The 19,177-nt window shown below is 35.1% G+C and overlaps 1 protein-coding gene across 1 annotated transcript in view; it reads right to left on the bottom strand.

The window, feature by feature from the left end:
- Window positions 1-3,028: 3,028 nt before the first annotated feature.
- The window catches only part of LOC142340888 (uncharacterized), a 29,315-nt gene continuing 13,166 nt past the window's right edge, over window positions 3,029-19,177 (bottom strand). The window contains exons 3-7 of the mRNA XM_075391656.1: window positions 13,105-13,533; window positions 12,756-12,807; window positions 12,282-12,382; window positions 3,868-3,931; window positions 3,029-3,541 (exon numbers count right to left, since the gene is read on the bottom strand). Of these exons, the coding sequence (XP_075247771.1) occupies window positions 3,220-3,541; window positions 3,868-3,931; window positions 12,282-12,382; window positions 12,756-12,807; window positions 13,105-13,533 (968 nt within the window). The 3' untranslated portion in view covers window positions 3,029-3,219. The remainder of the gene's footprint in view (window positions 3,542-3,867; window positions 3,932-12,281; window positions 12,383-12,755; window positions 12,808-13,104; window positions 13,534-19,177) is intronic.

Here is a 19,177-nt window from a genome sequence, read left to right as displayed (position 1 = left end):
TTGTTCACTGAACAACTTTTTCAAATTCTGCTCCCTGAACTTCGGTTTTCTCTTTTGATTTATAAAAAAAAAACAAAACCATAAAGGCTCTCCGAGTCTCAAAAAGACAGCTCCCCAATACGATTCAAATTCTTTGAACTCTAGGAAAACCAATAGAAGGTCAATAATGGCCTCAGCTATAGCTTTTGCAGCTATTAAAAAATTGGCAAAATTCCGCATTCTTCGCATTAAAGTTGGCGTTATCAAAAAGCCTAAACCTTAAATTGACACGATAACAGACAAAATAGGCGTAAATAGACACGAACACAGTTTCTAGCTTGTAAGAGACCTTTATAAACTGTAACCAACACCCTTTTAAGATCCACTGATCAAAAACAAGGAAGAAACTGTGTTTTTCATCTCCCGGGTCGAGGTTTTATCAAAAAATAATTTAAGCTTAGTGGTGAATAGCGGTGAAAAAAAACTTTCTTCACCGCAAAGCTCCCGCATCTTTTAGCGTTGAATGCTGTGAAAGCAGTGAAGTTTTGTAAGATTTGCGTTGAATTTAGCGGTGAAATTTTTTTCACCGCTATCACCGGATTTCTTACAAAAATGAAACGGCCGTACACTGGTTAGAACCACTCACCTCCGGCATGTCACAAACGTCTGACTCCACTGCGCCATCTGTAACTCACTGCACTTATATTTTCCATGAATTCAAGATAACTTAATTGAAGATTTGCGATTTTAGCGGTGAAGACGTTTTTTTTCACCGCCTTCTGCTGGTAGCGGTGAAAAATTTCTTTTCACCAAATTCCTCTGGTAGCAGTGAAAAATTTTCGTTCACCGCTTATGCGATGAAAAAAAAATTCTCCGCTCAAAAATTTTTTTCAACGCATTCATCGTATTGAGCGCAAATCTTACAATTTTTGCTCAAATTCACCTCAAATCTTACATCTTTTAGCAATTTTTAGCGGTGACCTCTCGACTCGGGCTTGAATTAAGACCTTCCCAGCAACTTATCAGACAAAGCACTTGAAGGACTATTACAGAGAGCAGAGCGCCTCTAATGAAACTTGACGCCCACTGGTCTTTACTTGTTTATCCCGTTTTAAAACCTCAAAGTCATGAATAAACGTAAACAAATCGTACTTCATGAATGGAACGAAAAGAAAAGAGTCGTCTCTGCCAGAAAATACTAGCCTTTCATTGAACTGGTACCAACTATTACAAAAATGTTTATAAAAAAATGAGCCGTAACAGCCAACTGCACCGAAATATTAAGAAATATTAAATGTACTTTAGTACGTCCATTTTGTACGGACAACTGTTACTGACACTTGAATACGCCCTTCCATAAGTGATTTAAATGCTGTCCACATAGTTTCTACAAAATTTAAATTGATAATTATTGCCTAATAATAAAAAAAATTTGCTTCGCCTAATCACATTTTGGTTCAGACAATTGTTTAAACAACATAATCAAAAGTGAACACAAATTAACCATTAATTCGTTGTACCTGTCTTCAGCATATCCTTCCAATAATATTTTTCTATTCATAACGGTCTCTATAACCAAATAAGAGGCTGTGCATGATGTTTTAATTACTATAAAGCATAATAGAAAAGAAAAGGACAACCTATAAATAGATGCTCATAATTTACCAAAATGACAACTCCGTTGGCTCTTTCATCGTAGGAACCAGGGGAGTTGCAATTTAGCTTTCCTTGTGCACCAGAGAATACCGGCCCAGGCGCAAATTTTGGTTTTTTTAAACAAGGTTGAAAACGTTGCAAACAACCGACTAACGTCGGGCGAATTGCTCTCAAACGACCGACGAGCGGTTGGCTCACTTAGTAGCTAGCCACGGTTTAGTGAGGCTAGCTTCAACTTAATAGGTGCGTGAGGGGAGCGCTGCTGGGGGGAGGGGTGAGGGAGGGGGAGTTGGTGCACCGGGAGGGGGCTGATGGGGGGTTGGGGTCAACTCTGGGAGGGGGTCTTTGTTTGGACGGGGCCTTTACGGCCTGCACAATGCACGGGTGATGTAAGGGTGTGTGTGTGTGTGTGTGTGCGTGTGTATGTGCGTGTGCGCGCGCGTGTGTGTGTGCGTGTTTGCGCGTCTGTGTCTGCTTGTGTGTGTGTGTGTGTGTGTGTGTGTGTGTGTGTGTGTGTGTGCGTGCGCGTATGCGTGCGTGTGTGTGCGTGTTTGTGTGTGTGTGCGTTTGCGTGTGTGCGTGCGCGCGTGTTTGAGCGTGCGTGTGTGCATGAGCGCTTGTGTGTGCATGTGTGTGCGTGCATGTGCGTGTGTGCGTGCGTGCTTATGCGTGTGTGTGTGCGTGCGTGAAAGTGTGTGTGTGTGTGTGCGTATGCGTGCGTGTGCACACGCACAATATCAAAAAAAATTGAAAAAGCAAGTTCTGTCCAAAAAATGCAAAAATTCGTGATCTTAAAAAGTTGAAAACCATTCCATTACCACTAGAAACTATGCATTAACCTATTCTCAAAACCTAAAGGAGGTTCCTTGACACCTAGGGCTGAAAAAAAATCAAATGACATTTTTTTTTAAAATTTTCAAATAACTTGTGAAAATTAGTATAAATTTGAGTGTTTTTGTTTGAATACCAAAACATATAGCTCTTAAAATGGTCATAAAAGTATTTATTCTTGCTTATCTTTATCAAGTTTAATTTGATAGCCTCAATTTTAGACTGGTCCAACCAAAAAAAAACAAGAAAAATTGCAACATTTTGGGCTCAAAACTCCTAAAAATGACATTTTAACCTTCAACTATGGCCTTACAAGTAGCTTCACCACACTAAGCACTGGAAGGACTTCTAAACGCGGCTAAGGTCCTCTAATGAAACTTAACGCCCGCTGGACGCTAACTGTTTATCCCGTTTTTAAGGACGACAAGTGAAATGGGTCAGACGAAAAATCGGTCAAGCGAAGAATCGCATTGAAAAAGACTAACAGGACTAATATAATGGCTACAAACTTCGTTTGAGAGCAATTAAAAATACTTTCCCAAACAGTTTTAAATAGATAAAATTATTCACAACAGTTAATTAACATCAATTATCGGAAATTCAAAAACAAACTCAGCAGAGAACTCACTATTCAACTCAAGTGAACTCAGAAACACACCATTACAATCTACTCGTGACCTAATCACAAATCAAACTGTTAACAGTACTCATTTCAAAACATTTAAAGTTGATCAAATTGTCTGTGGTTAACATTTACACGTTAAGAGTTGGTTCCATGTTCAGAAACACCAACACTCCGAGTAGAATGAAAAACACCAAGACGCCTGACAAAACCAGTTTAAAAACTTTAGCAATTTTGGATCCACTGGACTCTGATTGACTCATAGGTGCTGAAACATCTTTCGGTTTGTTGAGGGCCGAAGATGGACTGGATGGTGCAGCGACCGTTCTCTTGACAAAGCCAGCCGGCTGACCTGATGGGTTGTAAGATCTAGTTTGGGATGTTTGTGAAGGAGTGCTTCCAGCAGTGGGTTGAACTCTTTGGCGCATCTGTGGATACTTGACTGGCACATCACTGCAATTCAAAAATAGTTCTATCTTCATTCTGTACAAGATAGGAAGTACAATTACAAATTTCGAGAAACCCCAAATATTTTAAAATGCTAAGCTAGAGGGCATAACAAAAACCGTTATGCGGATACAAAAAGGGGAGCGAATCCAAGGCTTCAAACTTCCAAATTATTTTCGCCGCGTTTTTCGCCGGTCCCTAATTTTCATTTCTCGCTGAAAGGCAGACTTCGGCTGTACAGTAAAAATTGCTATCAATGTCAACAAAAAACGATATCATTAAAATCTGTGACCAACGGCCCAAAAATTTGCTGAATTAATAAAAGTACGTACCCAAACAGTTTTGCAGCATTTGCTCCTGAATTGTCGTAATTGGAGAAAGCGCTGACTGGAGTGACTGAAAAAAAATAAAGCCCTCATTTAGCGTCCAATTTTGAGTTGTTCCTCGGCTCTTGGGATTCTACTGGATGTTTCAATGCTCGGAAAACGCGCGATTTGCATTTTATCATTCAGCATGTGCACCACATGGCGAATGTGTAGCACGCTATATTGATTTCTTATGACAGATGTAGCATCTTTACTTTCAACATTAGTTTTTGCTTAAAACAAAGTGGTGGGAAAACTGAACATGGTCAATATGATTAAAGAACCCGAACTTACACATCCTAAAACGCACCAATGGTACCAGACCAACAATAGGGCGGATCAACCATTTCAATTTAACTTAAAACCTCTGGAACAAAAACAGCGATGAATTAATACAACTTTCGAAACTTCACTGAAACTTTCTATTTTTTTATCTATTACGTAATTTAGTAATAAGCAATTTACCGATACCACGTAGTTTACTGATGAAAAATGACAACGGCTTTCAAATATTTGAAATCAATCCAGAATTGTCCATTCCCGCCAAGAATATCACAAGACCTCACTTATTTAAATGCAAGAAACAGAACAGAGAAAAATACATGAATAACAATTAACAATAAAAGAAACGAACAAGGCACTCAGAAAGAACGAGTAAATCAAATTGTTGTTGTCAAGAGATCTTTTTCAAGTCAGCTTATGTTAGTTTGATCGATTAATGATAATATCTCAAAAAATTTCAGGTACTTTGATCTCATTTTCCGAAACCGTATATTGCAGTAAATCACAAGTTTTTATTCAAAAAAAAAATATTTCGATTGGTTATTTTTTTTGTTTAATGAATGATTATTCTTTTCTTTGCAAACATTTTGCTTACTTTTGCGTACTTTTACTTCGATTGGTTATTTTTTCTTTACAAACAATCTGCGCACTTTTAAAATTTCTCAAAACGCGAAACTTGATCCAAACATTGTTTTCCGACGCCACTCATAATTAGTTTAAAAACATATATTTTACGCCTGAATACTTCTCGCTTTTTGCTCCATTTACATCATTAGGCTAAAAATCACCATATTTACTTCTCATTGATAACAAAGTCGAAAAAAAAGAAAACCCTCTTATAAAAGGAGCGCCCATATGCAATTCAAATTCATTGAATTTTAAACACCAAATAAAGGCCGATATTACCTCTAATCAGCTATCGCAGCCATTAAAAATATCTAAAAGAAATGGACATAAAACTACCCCTAAAATATGTATTTTATGAGTATTGCGAACGAAGCGGTAAAACCTAAATGTGATGAAAATAGAAAAACTTGAGCCTTAATTTTTGAAAAAGCCCTTCAAAAATCTACTCAATTTTCAACGAAACCTATTTCGTACCTCACAACAAAAGACAAAGATCGGCTAAAATTGGCTCAGCAAAAACGGTAGGGCTGATATAGAGCTCCCAACCCAAATTTCCTTGGGTGCTGAAACAAAAAACATAGCCGGCAGATTTCCAGAAAATAGCCGCGATAGACGCCTGTGGCCTTCCATAGAAAGATACACAGATTGACCACCAGTGCTTTAAAAGACTAGACTTTTGAATTAGATTCTAAATCAAATACTCGATACTCAAAAAATAGGGCACTTACCTTTGGCACTACCTGGATGCACACTATTGATCTTCAACTAGTAAATGTTCATAAAAACTAAAGTTCATTGATCTAAACGCAGAACAAATGACATCACGTACACAAATTTTAGTTGCAAAGCAGTAGAAGCCACTAAAAGTCAATTCCAAGAAGTCAGGTAGTAAGAATCATCGATGGAGACGACGAATTAAAAATATAGCAGGAAAAGTCCTCCCGTACAATTCAAAGAATTTTCATTGGCTGAATAAAAAACGACCTAGAACTGACTATGAGTGAATTGGGAAAACTAGTTCTAAAAATTAGATCAAAACATAAAAAACAGAATACCAATGTCGAAATGCAAGAATCAGAACAAAAACCACTTGCGAGAAATGGAAATTTGGTTCAAACAAAAAAACTAGGCCTAGAAGGACCTGAATGGATTGGGAATTCAGAAAATCCGATCCAAAAACGGAGAAAACACTAAAAATCAGTGAAATTGCCGCAAGTAAACAAAGAACCACTTGCGAGAAAGCGAATTTTCGTTCAAATACTCGGCTACAAAATTAGAAGTTCCTGTTTCCGCGTGACCCAAATCACTACTCCAAATTGACTTTAAAAATCAAGAAAATGTGTGAACATAGCCCAAAGGGCACCCAAAACGACTCGAAATGGAAATCCACTAAAACGCCATCGAACTACTCATCAGACAAAACATACCTTCACCAATTTATAATTATCTTGAAACAAAACCATAAAAGAAAAAGGTAAAAACAAGAAAATCAAATCTGTTAAAATATGATTTAAAAATCTCATAAAATCTTGTCATATATTAAGGTCCCGAAATAAAAGTCTCTGTCAAAATTACTTCACCAAAAAATCTAGTAACTGCTAAAACCACTTGAGAATTTTTTAAAGAGCACATTTTCTGAGAAAAGTACTTGAAGCCAAATCATGAAAAAAAGCTCCTACAAACAACTTGGGCGAAAAAACTGAAAAAAAAGTTAGTAAATTTCTTTATATATTACATAAGCACATAAATCGAAAGACAAAATTCTTCTCAACCAATAGGATATCCAGATGCTTGCAAAAGAAGAGGCAGGTCATAATAGGCTAAGAAACGTGTCTAAAAACAGAAAAAAAACGAAGAACTGCAAAATTTAAAAAAAATAGTTTCAAATTTTGCCGTTTTTGTCAGTTTTCTCCTTAAAAAATGCTTCAAATCCTTGAAACTGTAAGCACTTATTATATAAAAATTTCTCAAGCAATAGCGATCTTTTCAAAACCCATTTGAAGCAGTAAAACAAAACAATCGTCAAAAAATTGCAAATATTAGCCCAAAAAATCAGCAAAATTCGTGAAAAACCTCCGAATTAGCCTAAAATTCATCTGAATTTCCAGAAACCTATCAAAATCAACCGAAAATTAAAACAACATAATAACCAAACCTTACCAAAACTGCTTTGAAATGCCGCGCATGAATAAATTTCGCTCGCTTACAGAATTTTTTTCACACCTCAATTTTCAATCCAAATTTTTGCATGTGTTTCATTTCCTGCTTCAGAATTCACTCCAATAAAAGTGATTAAAAAAGGACTTCTCCATTACTCCTATTCGAGTCGTAAACATACCCGGCATGTTGCCGGAAAATAGCCGCCGTTGATTCGCATAACCAAGATTGCGATTGAAAGAAGAGAAAAATCTAGTGACAAAAAAGATTTTTGTACAAACAATTTTAAAACGCGGTCTAATTTGATGTCATTTTGGAGCTGAGCGTACTCTTGTTTCGTAGTCAGACCACACAGGGACTAGTATCAATACCAATAAGCATTTAAGATGGTAGCTAAAAACAAAATTTGAGTAACGGTCATCCAAAATTGGGCTTTATCCCGTTTCTATTTCTGATTTCGTTTTTGATACTGACTCTGTTCATTTTGAATTGCTTTGATGTGCAACCGCTGTCTAAAAACACATTTAGCAGAATGAAAGAAGAGTGAAACCAGCCTAGAAAAGTCAAAAAGATTTCACGCAGAATGTTAAAACAAGCTGTGAACTAAGGTAAAGCGAAAAATTTACTTTGGACGAAGTAACAAAAACATAGCCGGATACGTCCTGCCGTACAATTCAAACAATTTTCATGGGTAAAACATGAAAATAGACATTAAACGGACTACGAGTAAATTTGGAAAACCATTTCCGAAAAAAAATAAAACGTAAAAAAAAGCAGAAAATCAAAGTCAAAATTCAACCTGTGAACCAAAAAAACACTAACGAGTGAAGGAAATTTGGTTCAAACAAAAAAAAAGCCTAGAATGATCTCAATGGATTGGGAAAACCATTTAGAAAATCCGACCCAAAAACGGAGAAAACACCAAAAATCAGTGAAATTGCCGCAAGTGAACAAAGAACCACTTGCGAGAAAGCGAATTTTTGTTCAAACACTCGGCTACAAAATTAGAAGTTCCTGTTTCCGCGTGACCAAAATCACTACTCCAAATTGACTTTAAAAATCAAGAAAATGTGTGAACTTAGCCCAAAGGGTACCCAAAACGACTCGAACTGGAAATTCACTAAAACGCCATCGAACTACTCATCAGACAAAACATACCTCCACTAATTTATAATTATCTTGAAACAAAACCATAAAAGAAAAAGGTAAAAACAAGAAAATCAAATCTGTTAAAATATGATTTAAAAATCTCATCAAATCTTGTCATATATTAAGGTCCCGAAATAAATGTCTCTGTCAAAATTACTTCATCAAAAAATCTAGTAACTGATAAAACCACTTGAGAATTATTAAAGAGCACATTTCGTGAGAAAAATACTTGAAGCCAAATCATGAAAAAAAGCTCCTACAAACAACTTGGGCGAAAAAACTGAAAAAAGTTAGTAAATTTCTTTATATATTACATAAGCACATAAATCGAAAGACAAAATTCTTCTCAACCAATAGGATATCCAGATGCTTGCAAAAGAAGAGGCAGGTCATAATAGGCTAAGAAACGTGTCTAAAAACAGAAAAAAAGGAAGAACTGCAAAATTTAAAAAAAATAGTTTCAAATTTTGCCGTTTTTGTCATATTTCTCCTAAAAAAAATGCTTCAAATCCTTAAAACTGTAAGCACTTGTTATCTTAAAATTTCTCAAGCAATAGCGATCTTTTCAAAACCCATTTGAAGCAGTAAAACAAAACAATCGTCAAAAAATTGCAAATATTAGCCCAAAAATCAGCAAAATACGTGAAAAACCTCCGAATTAGCCTAAAATTCATCTGAATTTCCAGAAACCTTCAAGTCACTATCAAAATCAGCCGAAAATTAAAACAAAATAATAACCAAACCTTACCAAAAACTGCTTTGAAATGCCGCGCATGAATAAAATTCGCTCACTTACAATTTTTCTCACACCTCAATTTTCAATCCAAATTTTTGCATGTGTTTCATTTCCTGCTTCACAATTCACTCCAAAAAAAGTGATTAAAAAAGGACTTCTCCATTACTCCACTTCGAGTCGTAAACTTACCCGGCATGTTGGCAGAAAATAGCCGCCGTTGATTCCCATAACCAAGATTGCGATTGAAAGAAGAGAAAAATCTAGTGAAAAAAAGATTTTTGTACAAACAATTTTGAAACGCGATCTAATTTGATGTCATTTTGGAGCTGAGAGTACTCCTGTTTCGTAGTCAGACCACACAGGGACTAGTATCAATACCCATAAGCATCAAAGATGGTAGCTAAGAACAAAATTTGAGTAACGGCCATCTAAAGTTGGGCTTCATGGGTTTATCCCGTTTCTATTTCTGATATCGTTTTATGATACTGACTCTGTTCATTTTGAATTGCTTTGCTGTGCAACCGCTGTCTAAAAATACTTTTAGCAGAATGAGAGAAGAGTGAAACTAGCCTAGAACAGTCAAAAAGATTTCACGCAAAATGTCAGAACAAGCTGTGAACTAAGGTAAAGCGAAAAATTTATTTTGGACGAAGTAAAAAACATGTCCTGACGTACAATTCAAAGAATTTTTATTGGCCAAACAACAAATAGACCTAGAACGGAAAATTAGTGAATTGATAAAACCATACCCAAACAATCAGATAAAAAAATTTAAAAAAAACTAAATCAATGTCAAAATGCCGCATGTGAACAAATAAATCACTAGCAAAAAATATTGGTTCAAGTAAAAAAAAACTAGGCCTAGAATGAACAAAGAATGGATTGGAAAAACCATTTAAGAGAAATATCCGATCCAAAAAATTGAAAAAAAAACAGTGAAAATCAAAGTGAAAATGCCGCAAGTGAGCAAAAAAACCACTAGCGAGAAAGCGAATTTTTGTTCAAACACCGTTTTCTCACTCTACTTTAAAATTAGAGTGAAAAAATTCACTTTGCAAAACCCCTTGCTCTTTCACTCCACTTCTCCGGGTCCTCATTACCTCCCCAGGTCTGATCTAGAAATTGGTGAAATCTAAACCACTGTCACCGAGAGAAAAATGCAGCAACATTTTATATTAATGAAAACGTTTGGTAAAGTTAAAAAAAATCAGAATTAAATATGATGGTCATAAAACTGATAGGGTTAAAAAGCTGTCAAGCTAGCAATTGTCCTCAATTAATTCATGACTCTAATCTCAAAAAGATCGCGAAAGCAAACGGCAGATAAATCTTAAACTTTCAAAATTTTCAAAAAAAGAATGCTCAAATTTAAGAATTAGAAAACCACTACAATTAGATTTTTAATCACTGCAATTGAGACAAAAACAATAGACTCTTCAGCCATACATGCTAGACAACATGAGTTCATACTATTTCAAAAAATAAATTAATCACAGAAAAGACGTAAGCAACAGAAAAAAATTTAAGGAAAATCGTTTAAAAACAAAACCAAGACCGGAAAAAATGCAATAACTTTGCAGATACTTTCTAGCAAACTCAGAGAACTGCCTTATAATGAATGAAACCAATTGCAAACCAAAGCAATGACGAAAATCTAAGAAAAAGCTGAAATCATTCATCTTTTAACAACTAAAAAAAATCAATATAACGAATATTAATGTAGGTACCAGGACGAAGCTAGAAAGACACAAACAAAAATGTGAAGAATATGGACACAATGTAAGAAACACCGTAACAAAGACTAATTCTTGACTTTTGAAAGTTGAAAATCAAATTGAAAAAAATCAAGAAAAACGAATACATTTCATTGTTCAGCATTCCAGGCATAGAAGAGACAACGAGTCATTCAAAACAAAGAGCCATCCTCCTCACCAGAACAAAACAAAAGTAAAAACAGAATTCAAACATGCAAAACATTGAAACTATTTGCAAAATCGGTGAAAAAATTTAAGACTGCATTTATTATAAATTTTTAACTGTTTTCAAAAACTTAACGCCGAAAAGTGATTGAATTTTTATTGAAACCCAAATGAAATCCCGTATAATGCACTAAAAAGAGTTTCTGGTAATTAAAACCAAAATACAATAAAAAACTGACAAAAATTGGAAAAAACTACCAAAATCGGATCAGCATATGAACAATTTATAAAACAAAATTACATCGAGGTAGAAAGAGGCATTGAGTACATAAATTATCAAGGGGAAGTTGTCATACTGACTAATTTTTGACAAAAAAGACGACTGAAAGATCCAAAGATGAAGAAATTATAGAAAAAAGCTAAATATGTGCCAATTTTGAATTTGAAACGCATATTCAGGCTCTGCAAAACACTGTGGTATCAATTTCCGAGGTTTACATCTCAATATAGCATCGAATAAAAATTATTTCAACAAAAAATAAATTACAAGCAAAAGAACTGGGCCACTTAGACGAAAAAAGGTTATCTATTTGCGCCATTCAGTCAAAAACTACTTTTTAAAGTCAAAAAGTCATTCCCTAAACGCAGCGCATGATCAACAAACTTCTCTCGCTCAGAAAAAATTAGTTCACGCGGCAATTTTACTCTTTCGCTTTTAGTTCAAAACAGCGTCTGAACGAATAGTACTTCCGGTAAAAAAAATACTTAAGAAAACCAATACTGCTCTTCGAGTCGTAAAAAAAACAGCGCCCCAATACAATACGAATTCGTTGAATTGTAAAAAATTAGCAGCGCTATAATAGCCAGCTCAGAAGCTGAGGCGGCTATTAATAAAAAAGACAGCGCCCCAATACAATAAATTCTTTGAACTGTAATAAAAAACCACGATGTCACTAATAATAGCCGCTATCGCTTCGCGGCTATTGAAAAAGTAACATGAGAAAATTAGGAAAAACGATTAACGTAAAAATTAAACCTGAAACCAGCTGCCAATGAATTATGGGCTCTAAGTCACCAGAAATATGTTGTGTGAAGTTATTGGTCAAAACTCATTTTTCCATTTGATCCGAAGACAGCTTCAGGCAGCATATCAAAAACTATGATTAAGATGTTATTGAAAAGCATATCATATTTTCAATTTCGCCGAAGATTTTAGGCGGATAACAGGAGCATCTAGGACCAAAATGCTATTGTCATTCAAATAAATCTTATTGAAGAAAAATGTCGAAACCTTTAATCACCATCGCAATTCACGTCGCCATCTCAAAGGCATTTATTTGTTTAAAAGACCAGTTAGCACACAATACAGCCGGCTCAATTATAATTTTTAAAACATTCTCACCTATGTCGAACAGACATTAGGTGCTTGGCTTGATTAATTTATCATTCCCTTAAATTTTTCTCCCGATATAATGTTTTGAACAATGAGTCGTCATCAATTAGTCACTAACCTCCAATGGATGTCCTAGCTGGCTGTTTTCCAGACATCCCCGGGGTTGTGCCACTTGAGAAGTTATGGGGTGTTGATGTCAGATTAGGTGTTCCCACACTACTGTTACCATAAAAAAAATTTCACCTTCAATTATACTCAATACTGACGATCAGTAAAACCTTAGTTGCGATCTGAGTATTTTGCGTAATCTCAAAACTTAAGATTAACTTAGTTTTAGGGAAGAGGTTTAAATTCATATAAAGTCTTTTTGATAACTGATTTTTCCAGTGGTTGGTCACTCAAAAATTCTCTCATTTAACCGAATTTCGGTCGGCAAACATTCTTTTTGAGCGTCAAGCCATGATTGCGTATCACATAAAAATGTTTCATTTCAAAAAAATACATACAGAAAAATCAATGCATTTTCCCTCACATTTACAAGTCCTTGATCTCACCATTGAAATTCTTGTTTGACCAATATAGCATAACTTACTATCTTGCATCTCGAGAGGTTCCACCTGACAACCCAGAACTGACATTCACTCCTAAAACACCCAATGTAATTTCATCCAATCAATTCCACTTAAAGTTACATCAAATTTGGAAACGCTCCTTTCAATTATGAAATATAGAATAGGTGATACTAGTGGAGAAGTCAGAAATCCACTACAAACAGAACAAATACTGACAAAAAATCATTTTCAAATCACATTTTTTTCTTTTTTTAGTATACACGACGCATTCCCTAATTGAAATAGAGAATGGCAGCACGATTTGAAATAATAGTCAGTAAACTTTTCCCAATTGTCTTGTTATACAGCTTGTATATATTTAAATATTACCTGTTGCTGCTCGATTGGCATCTGAATCCAGCGTACTCTTGACATTACCAAATCCTCCTTTATTCAAACCGTATTTATCCATAGAATTTCTCTGAGGCGTTGAATCACCTTGTGGTCCGACAGTTCCACTTCCCGCCGCATTAGAACTTAACCCAGGTCCAAATTTGCTATTTGAAGCCGATTCGTTGTAAGGTCGATCTCCAATTCTTGAGTACACAAATGGACTTTGAGTGGTTGAGTCTCGATAATTTATGGGCTCAGTCCTTGGCGAAGTATGCTGCAAGGGCGACGTATGAGTTTTTGATAACGGATTTGAGGGCGGTTCCAAAGGCACCGGAAACTGTCTTGTCTTAGTTGCCAAAACTTCGTTTGACTCAACAGGCGAATCGCCACCCGTTTCAGATTCGGCTGAGTCGTTTGCCGCGCCCACTTAAAAACATCACATTTTAAATGACAATTAACTTTCCGTATTTGTGTGCCTGAAATTGCATTTAACAGCTGAAGTCTTCAAGTTACGGATACCCATATTTAACTTAACGGGCGATCTTAGCAAGTAATTGGAATGAATGACTGCAATTGAATTTGCAAACAAAAAGCCAGTTATATACTTGAAATCGTAATTCCAAGCAAATAATTAATTACTACATTTCCAAATAATCGCAATTAATATAAGTGAAGATTGTTCATTTATTTGCACGTTTATTGATCCTTTATTAACCTCATCAAGATTGTCTTTTTAAAATACTTGATCAAATGCGTTTTGTTAAAAAAATTCTGAGTCAAGTCTCAAATTGTTCAACATTCCCAGTACAATTTTGAGATTTAGGCTGTCAAAAAAATTGGCTTTTTGCGGATAAAACGACCTATCTGAGATCAACTTATTGAATAGTTTAGAATGAATGGATGATCATTGAATGACGACCCCGCAGAGATGAGCGATCAGACCAGCAAAACATGACATAACGGTTCAAAGCAGATATCCTCTCTTTGCCGGAGGAATAGGTCGCGATAGGAACCTAGCGTAAAAATAACAATCACTGAGCAGGCGTCGAATCGGTTGGTCAAAAAAACCCCGGAATGACCATCAAGGAAGTTTACTCCAATCAGCTAGACCACTTTTACTCAGGTATCAAAGTTCACTGATCACCAAAGCACTGGCAGTGAGTTTAGTCAAGACACTACAGTTTTAACAAAAATTCGCAGCATTAAAAATAATTTCTCCAAATTCATCCCAACTGTGGGCCAAAAAATGATTAACAAAGATTTAAATATGCTTAGCAACCCTTTAAAGAATCCCTACAGTTCGTATTCTCTCAGCTCATCCGTTTGCTCTCGTTTCATTCAACTCCAAAAAAATGGTCGCGACGTCATACACTTCTCGTTTTAAGTTACCTTCGCTTCTCTACTAAATGTTTTATCTTCTGTTCTTTTTAATAAACAAAACTTTCGTTATAAATAAAGGTATCTGGTGCTACGTATGTACCAAATACTAATATGTTGGGCACCGTGGGTTTATCATTTTGAAAGATTGGAACAATGAATTCGCTTGCGTAACGTACACGTCGTACCAAATGACCCTAACGTCGACGCTGGAAGGGCTACCCTCAAGGGACGTAAATTGAAACGCTCGGTACTTTGCTTAATTTATCCAGTGGTTACATGACACGCACCTACATGCATCAAAAAACAGCCTTCAGAATTAGCTCTCAGGGCTGCCAAGCTTTTTCACCAACTCATCTTAACCAGACCAAACAAGAACTACATCTCAAGAATAAGAACAAACAAATCCCTCACCAGATTTTCGGAGCTCTAGTATGAAGTGAAAGCTATTTAATCTAAATCTTGATTCCTCAATCCGAAAAGAACAAGATGGCAGAAAAACAAAATTCAGCATTTCAGCGATCCTAGAGCCAAAGTTCGAATCATTGAAACCTCCCTCAGTTGAACCGCAAGGTGGAATATTATCTTATGACCAATATCTATAAAGAATACTATCAATTTACAAACTTCATTAGAATTAAGAACCAAAACTGTCGTAGCAATTTTGAAGGGCAGACACTCGGAAGTCGGAGAAAACTGCAAACTTTGAAGTTAATAGTCGCATGTCTGTGCTTTGAAATCATGCTTCTAGCTAGGCAGCTTCACACGGGACAAGTGCCGAGTCAAATACTCCATACGAATTGATAGTAATTCTCCTGCAACAAAAAACGGATTCTCTGCATCCATTCCATGCAAAAAATGCATTCAAATCCCAAAATTAGCGCTTGAGAAATTCCGTATACGAATTTTAACTCCATTTTCAACGCTTTTCAACTCATCGTATGCTCAAGTTACATTGATCAATGCAAAACCATCCCTATGCAAATTACACCAAAAAGGGCACATTTTGCTAAAACACATCCCCCACAGAATGCCTCTTCCTGTTTTCACTAAAGGGCTCAATACGAATCATTGTTCCAGGGTCAAACCAACCCAGAAACATTTGGTGTTCTTGATGAAGTAGAAACCAACATACCGAGAATGTTTGTCATCCATTTCTGGAACTCGTCTGACCCACGAAGAGAGAACAAATTTCCATACCCATAATCAATGTCTTAAAAGTCTGAATGTTCAACAGTTCAGCTATTTTTCCCGTGGCCAATTCAAAAGTCAAAATCCACGAAGAATGAACATTTAAGAGCAACAAAAACAGGATAACAAAATACCGCGAAAACCAATTTAGAAAAAAAAAACAAGGAGGCTCGGTAATTTGCGTTTGCATATTAAGTTCCGACCCCGCTCATCTACATTTTTCACTTAATTGTCTACCAAATGAGGAAGAGATAAAAAAAATTAACATATCAACATATCGTTCGACAAACTACTAAAAGAATAAAACAATCTACTCTAGAGGTCCTATGAGACCTGTGGCTACCATATGCGACCTGTGGCTACCAGAAAAGACGGCAATAAAAATAAAATAGTTACAAATATTAATTACGACCAAAACTCCTTGTCCATTTTTTGAAAACCACTAATAACCAAAACAAAATGGCATCAGATAAAATTTATGCTCAGAAGATTAACCGGCACTTTTTTGGAACAAAACATGGGACTTTTCCTCAATGCGACTTGGCAACAAGTCGACTAGAAATGAGCAAAAGGGGCAAAGTTTACTAAAACATTACTTTTTTAAAAAAAGAATTAAATGCGAACTGACTAAAAACATTATGCCTCAAATGAAATCATTGAGAGAGTCTTTTATACCACAATAGAGAGTGACTGAGGCCTTTCATTATCCAGGATATGTCTTACGACTACAAAAAAAACGACAAGTACAGGCAAAAACTAAAAATTTGCACGAAAACGATGTCCCCCCAATCATTTAAATATTAAGCTGATCATTAAAAACAAAAACCTTTGTTGGCATTTTTTGAAGGTAACAAAATTTGAAAATCAAACGGCGCCCATTATTGTGATACTGTGAAAAGAACAAAAACTGTTAAAAAAGGGGGCAAATATGCAAAAATCACGAAAATTGGTTTTATGAAAACTGGTTGTTCCAAGAAGAAAGACCATTTGAGGAAAATAAAACCGTTATGAAGAGCAAATTGTACTTCAAAAGATAAATGATGTGAATTGTATATAGAGTTGCTTAGCTACAATTTAACAGAAACAAAATTGGCAGATCTCTTTTTTTTATTGAAAACAAATATTTTCAAAAATTCATAGCCAACAAAAGCTTTCGACTAAAAGAGTAGACAGTTTGTCTTGCAACTACTTGGAAAACTAATTGCAACTGTTATTAATTAGACTAAATCATAAGACTATAAAATAACATTAAATACAAGCTGAACTAATAAGTTTCACAAACAAATTTAAGAAACCACAGTTTTAAAGCCATTAAATTTAAAATATATTAACCGCAAAAATTTAACATCTTCACTTGCCTCTCCTTTGACCATCATAACGTGTTTTTGTAAAACGACTATCACAGAATGACAACAGCAACCACAAAAACTGAAAAGTATCTAAACTTCACAAAATTCTTCTGAAACAAATGGTCTAAGCCTTGAAGACATCATTTAAAACGTTTAAACAACAGAAAAATTATTGTTTGATTCAACGAAACATTAAAACGAGCTCTAAACAATCGGGATATTTTACGAAAATGATACAACATTGTATAATACGAAAAAAACGCAAACCAGAACAAAAAGGGATAAGTTGAATACTACTCTTTTTAGAAATTTAATTCGAAAGTCAAAACAACCATTAGAAATTTAACAATATCAGTTATTAAGTTCATTTGTTTATCTATAGTTGGCCACGGAGACCTTTAATTACACAATGTTTGGCATGACAACAAAAATTAACAACAAATAAAGGGCAAAAATAAAAAACTACCAATTTTTGCAAGAGAACGGTGTCGCAGCCCTTCAAACCGTATGTTATGAAAACAAAAAAATATGTTCAGTTTCAAATGTTGTAAAGCTTTTTTCAGTTCGATTGTTAATTAATGTTACAATTTACAAAAGAAACAAAAACAACAGCAAAAATAGGAAACTATGCACAAAAATCAGAAAAATTTGTATGAAAACTCGTAGTCCCAAAAAATCACAAAAATTTCCTTAAAACAAAAACATTCAAAAACATAAGAGACATTAGGTAACAACCGATTGGATAGAAAAGGTTCATTTGCACCTCTTGAGTAAGAAATTTAGATATTTGAGTGGTTAAACTTAAAAATCAGACTGCCAAAAGAATAACAATTGGAGGCAAAAGACAAGAATTCAGTTAAATTTTACTAAAACTCTTCCTAAAAGCCTTAAAAACACTTAGATTCTCTGAAAACAATCTGTATCTACATTTGGCCTCAAATTTACGTAAATTGGAGCTGTCATTAACGGAGCCGTGAATGAAAAATATTGTCCGCAATTTACATTAAAAAAACAAAAGCAATATATTTTGAAAAAAGGCAGCATCAAATAAAAACCAAAGTCTCTGATTCTAAGAATCCATGATTTTGTCGAACCTCTCCCTGATTTTTTCGCGCGCCCAGCAAATCGACCAAGTATTCCAAGTGTCTGCGAATTAGACCAATTGTTGCGTGGAATTCTTCAAATACTAAAAAAAGAACGATGCATTTTGTATAATTATCGAGTTAAATCTGCAAAAACCGGCAAATTTTTAATTCCACAAGACTTTCATACGGCGTCTAATTGCAACTAGCGCTCTTTTTGAGATTAGGGAGTTTGTTTTAAGGTTTCTAGGTCACTAAGTCTGGCAAAATGAAAAAAGTTTGAATTTTATCAAAAATTTTAGCCAAAAAAACTTCATCAAACAATTCAGCAACGCTCTTCGATCTCTAACGGTAACAACAACACTCTGCCATTAAAAATTTTAGCTCATTTTGAATTATATTAGCGAAATTGTGCAAAATTTTAGCAAAAATTACTGAAAATGTGAACAAAAACAGTCGAATATTCACAAAACTTTAAACCTCGACAACTCCCTGTAAAAAACGAAAATCGAAAAAATCTTTTTAATTCCGTATTCTACGCTGGACGGGCTTTTCAGTGATACCACTCAATTTTCTACAATGAATATATCGATCGGCCAAAATTGACTGAACAAAAAAACCCAGTTGAGTATATAGTTCCTCCTCCCCACTAAAGTGGGGGCCGTAACAAATAATTATCAGAACAAGAAAAGTAGAAAAAATAATGAAGAGACCTAATTGTAGAGGTAAAGTCCCATTATCCGGATATTTTCAACCTCAACATACCAAAAAATAACAATTTTATATACAAAAATTTGTCATATATCAAAAAATACAAAAAACGGGAGTGTGTAATTAAATGCCACAAGTTCTGCTCAAAATTGAAAGCTGAATTCTTTCAGTTATAATCAACGACACATACTTGAAACTTTGCTGTGGACGGATATTCATTTTATATTAGTCCGTGCTCTTCCGATCATTAGTTCCTCTTGTTATTTTTCGATAGAAAACAAGTCGGATATGCTGTTTAACAAGAACGTCACAAATAAACTAAGAGAAACCCAGTGAGAACTTTCTGATCAAAATTATCTG

The sequence above is a fragment of the Convolutriloba macropyga genome, chromosome 6, assembly GCF_964194025.1.
Source record: "Convolutriloba macropyga chromosome 6, txConMacr16.3, whole genome shotgun sequence".
NCBI classification, from domain to species: Eukaryota; Metazoa; Xenacoelomorpha; order Acoela; family Convolutidae; genus Convolutriloba; species Convolutriloba macropyga.
This window is presented reverse-complemented; position numbering and strand designations above follow the sequence as displayed.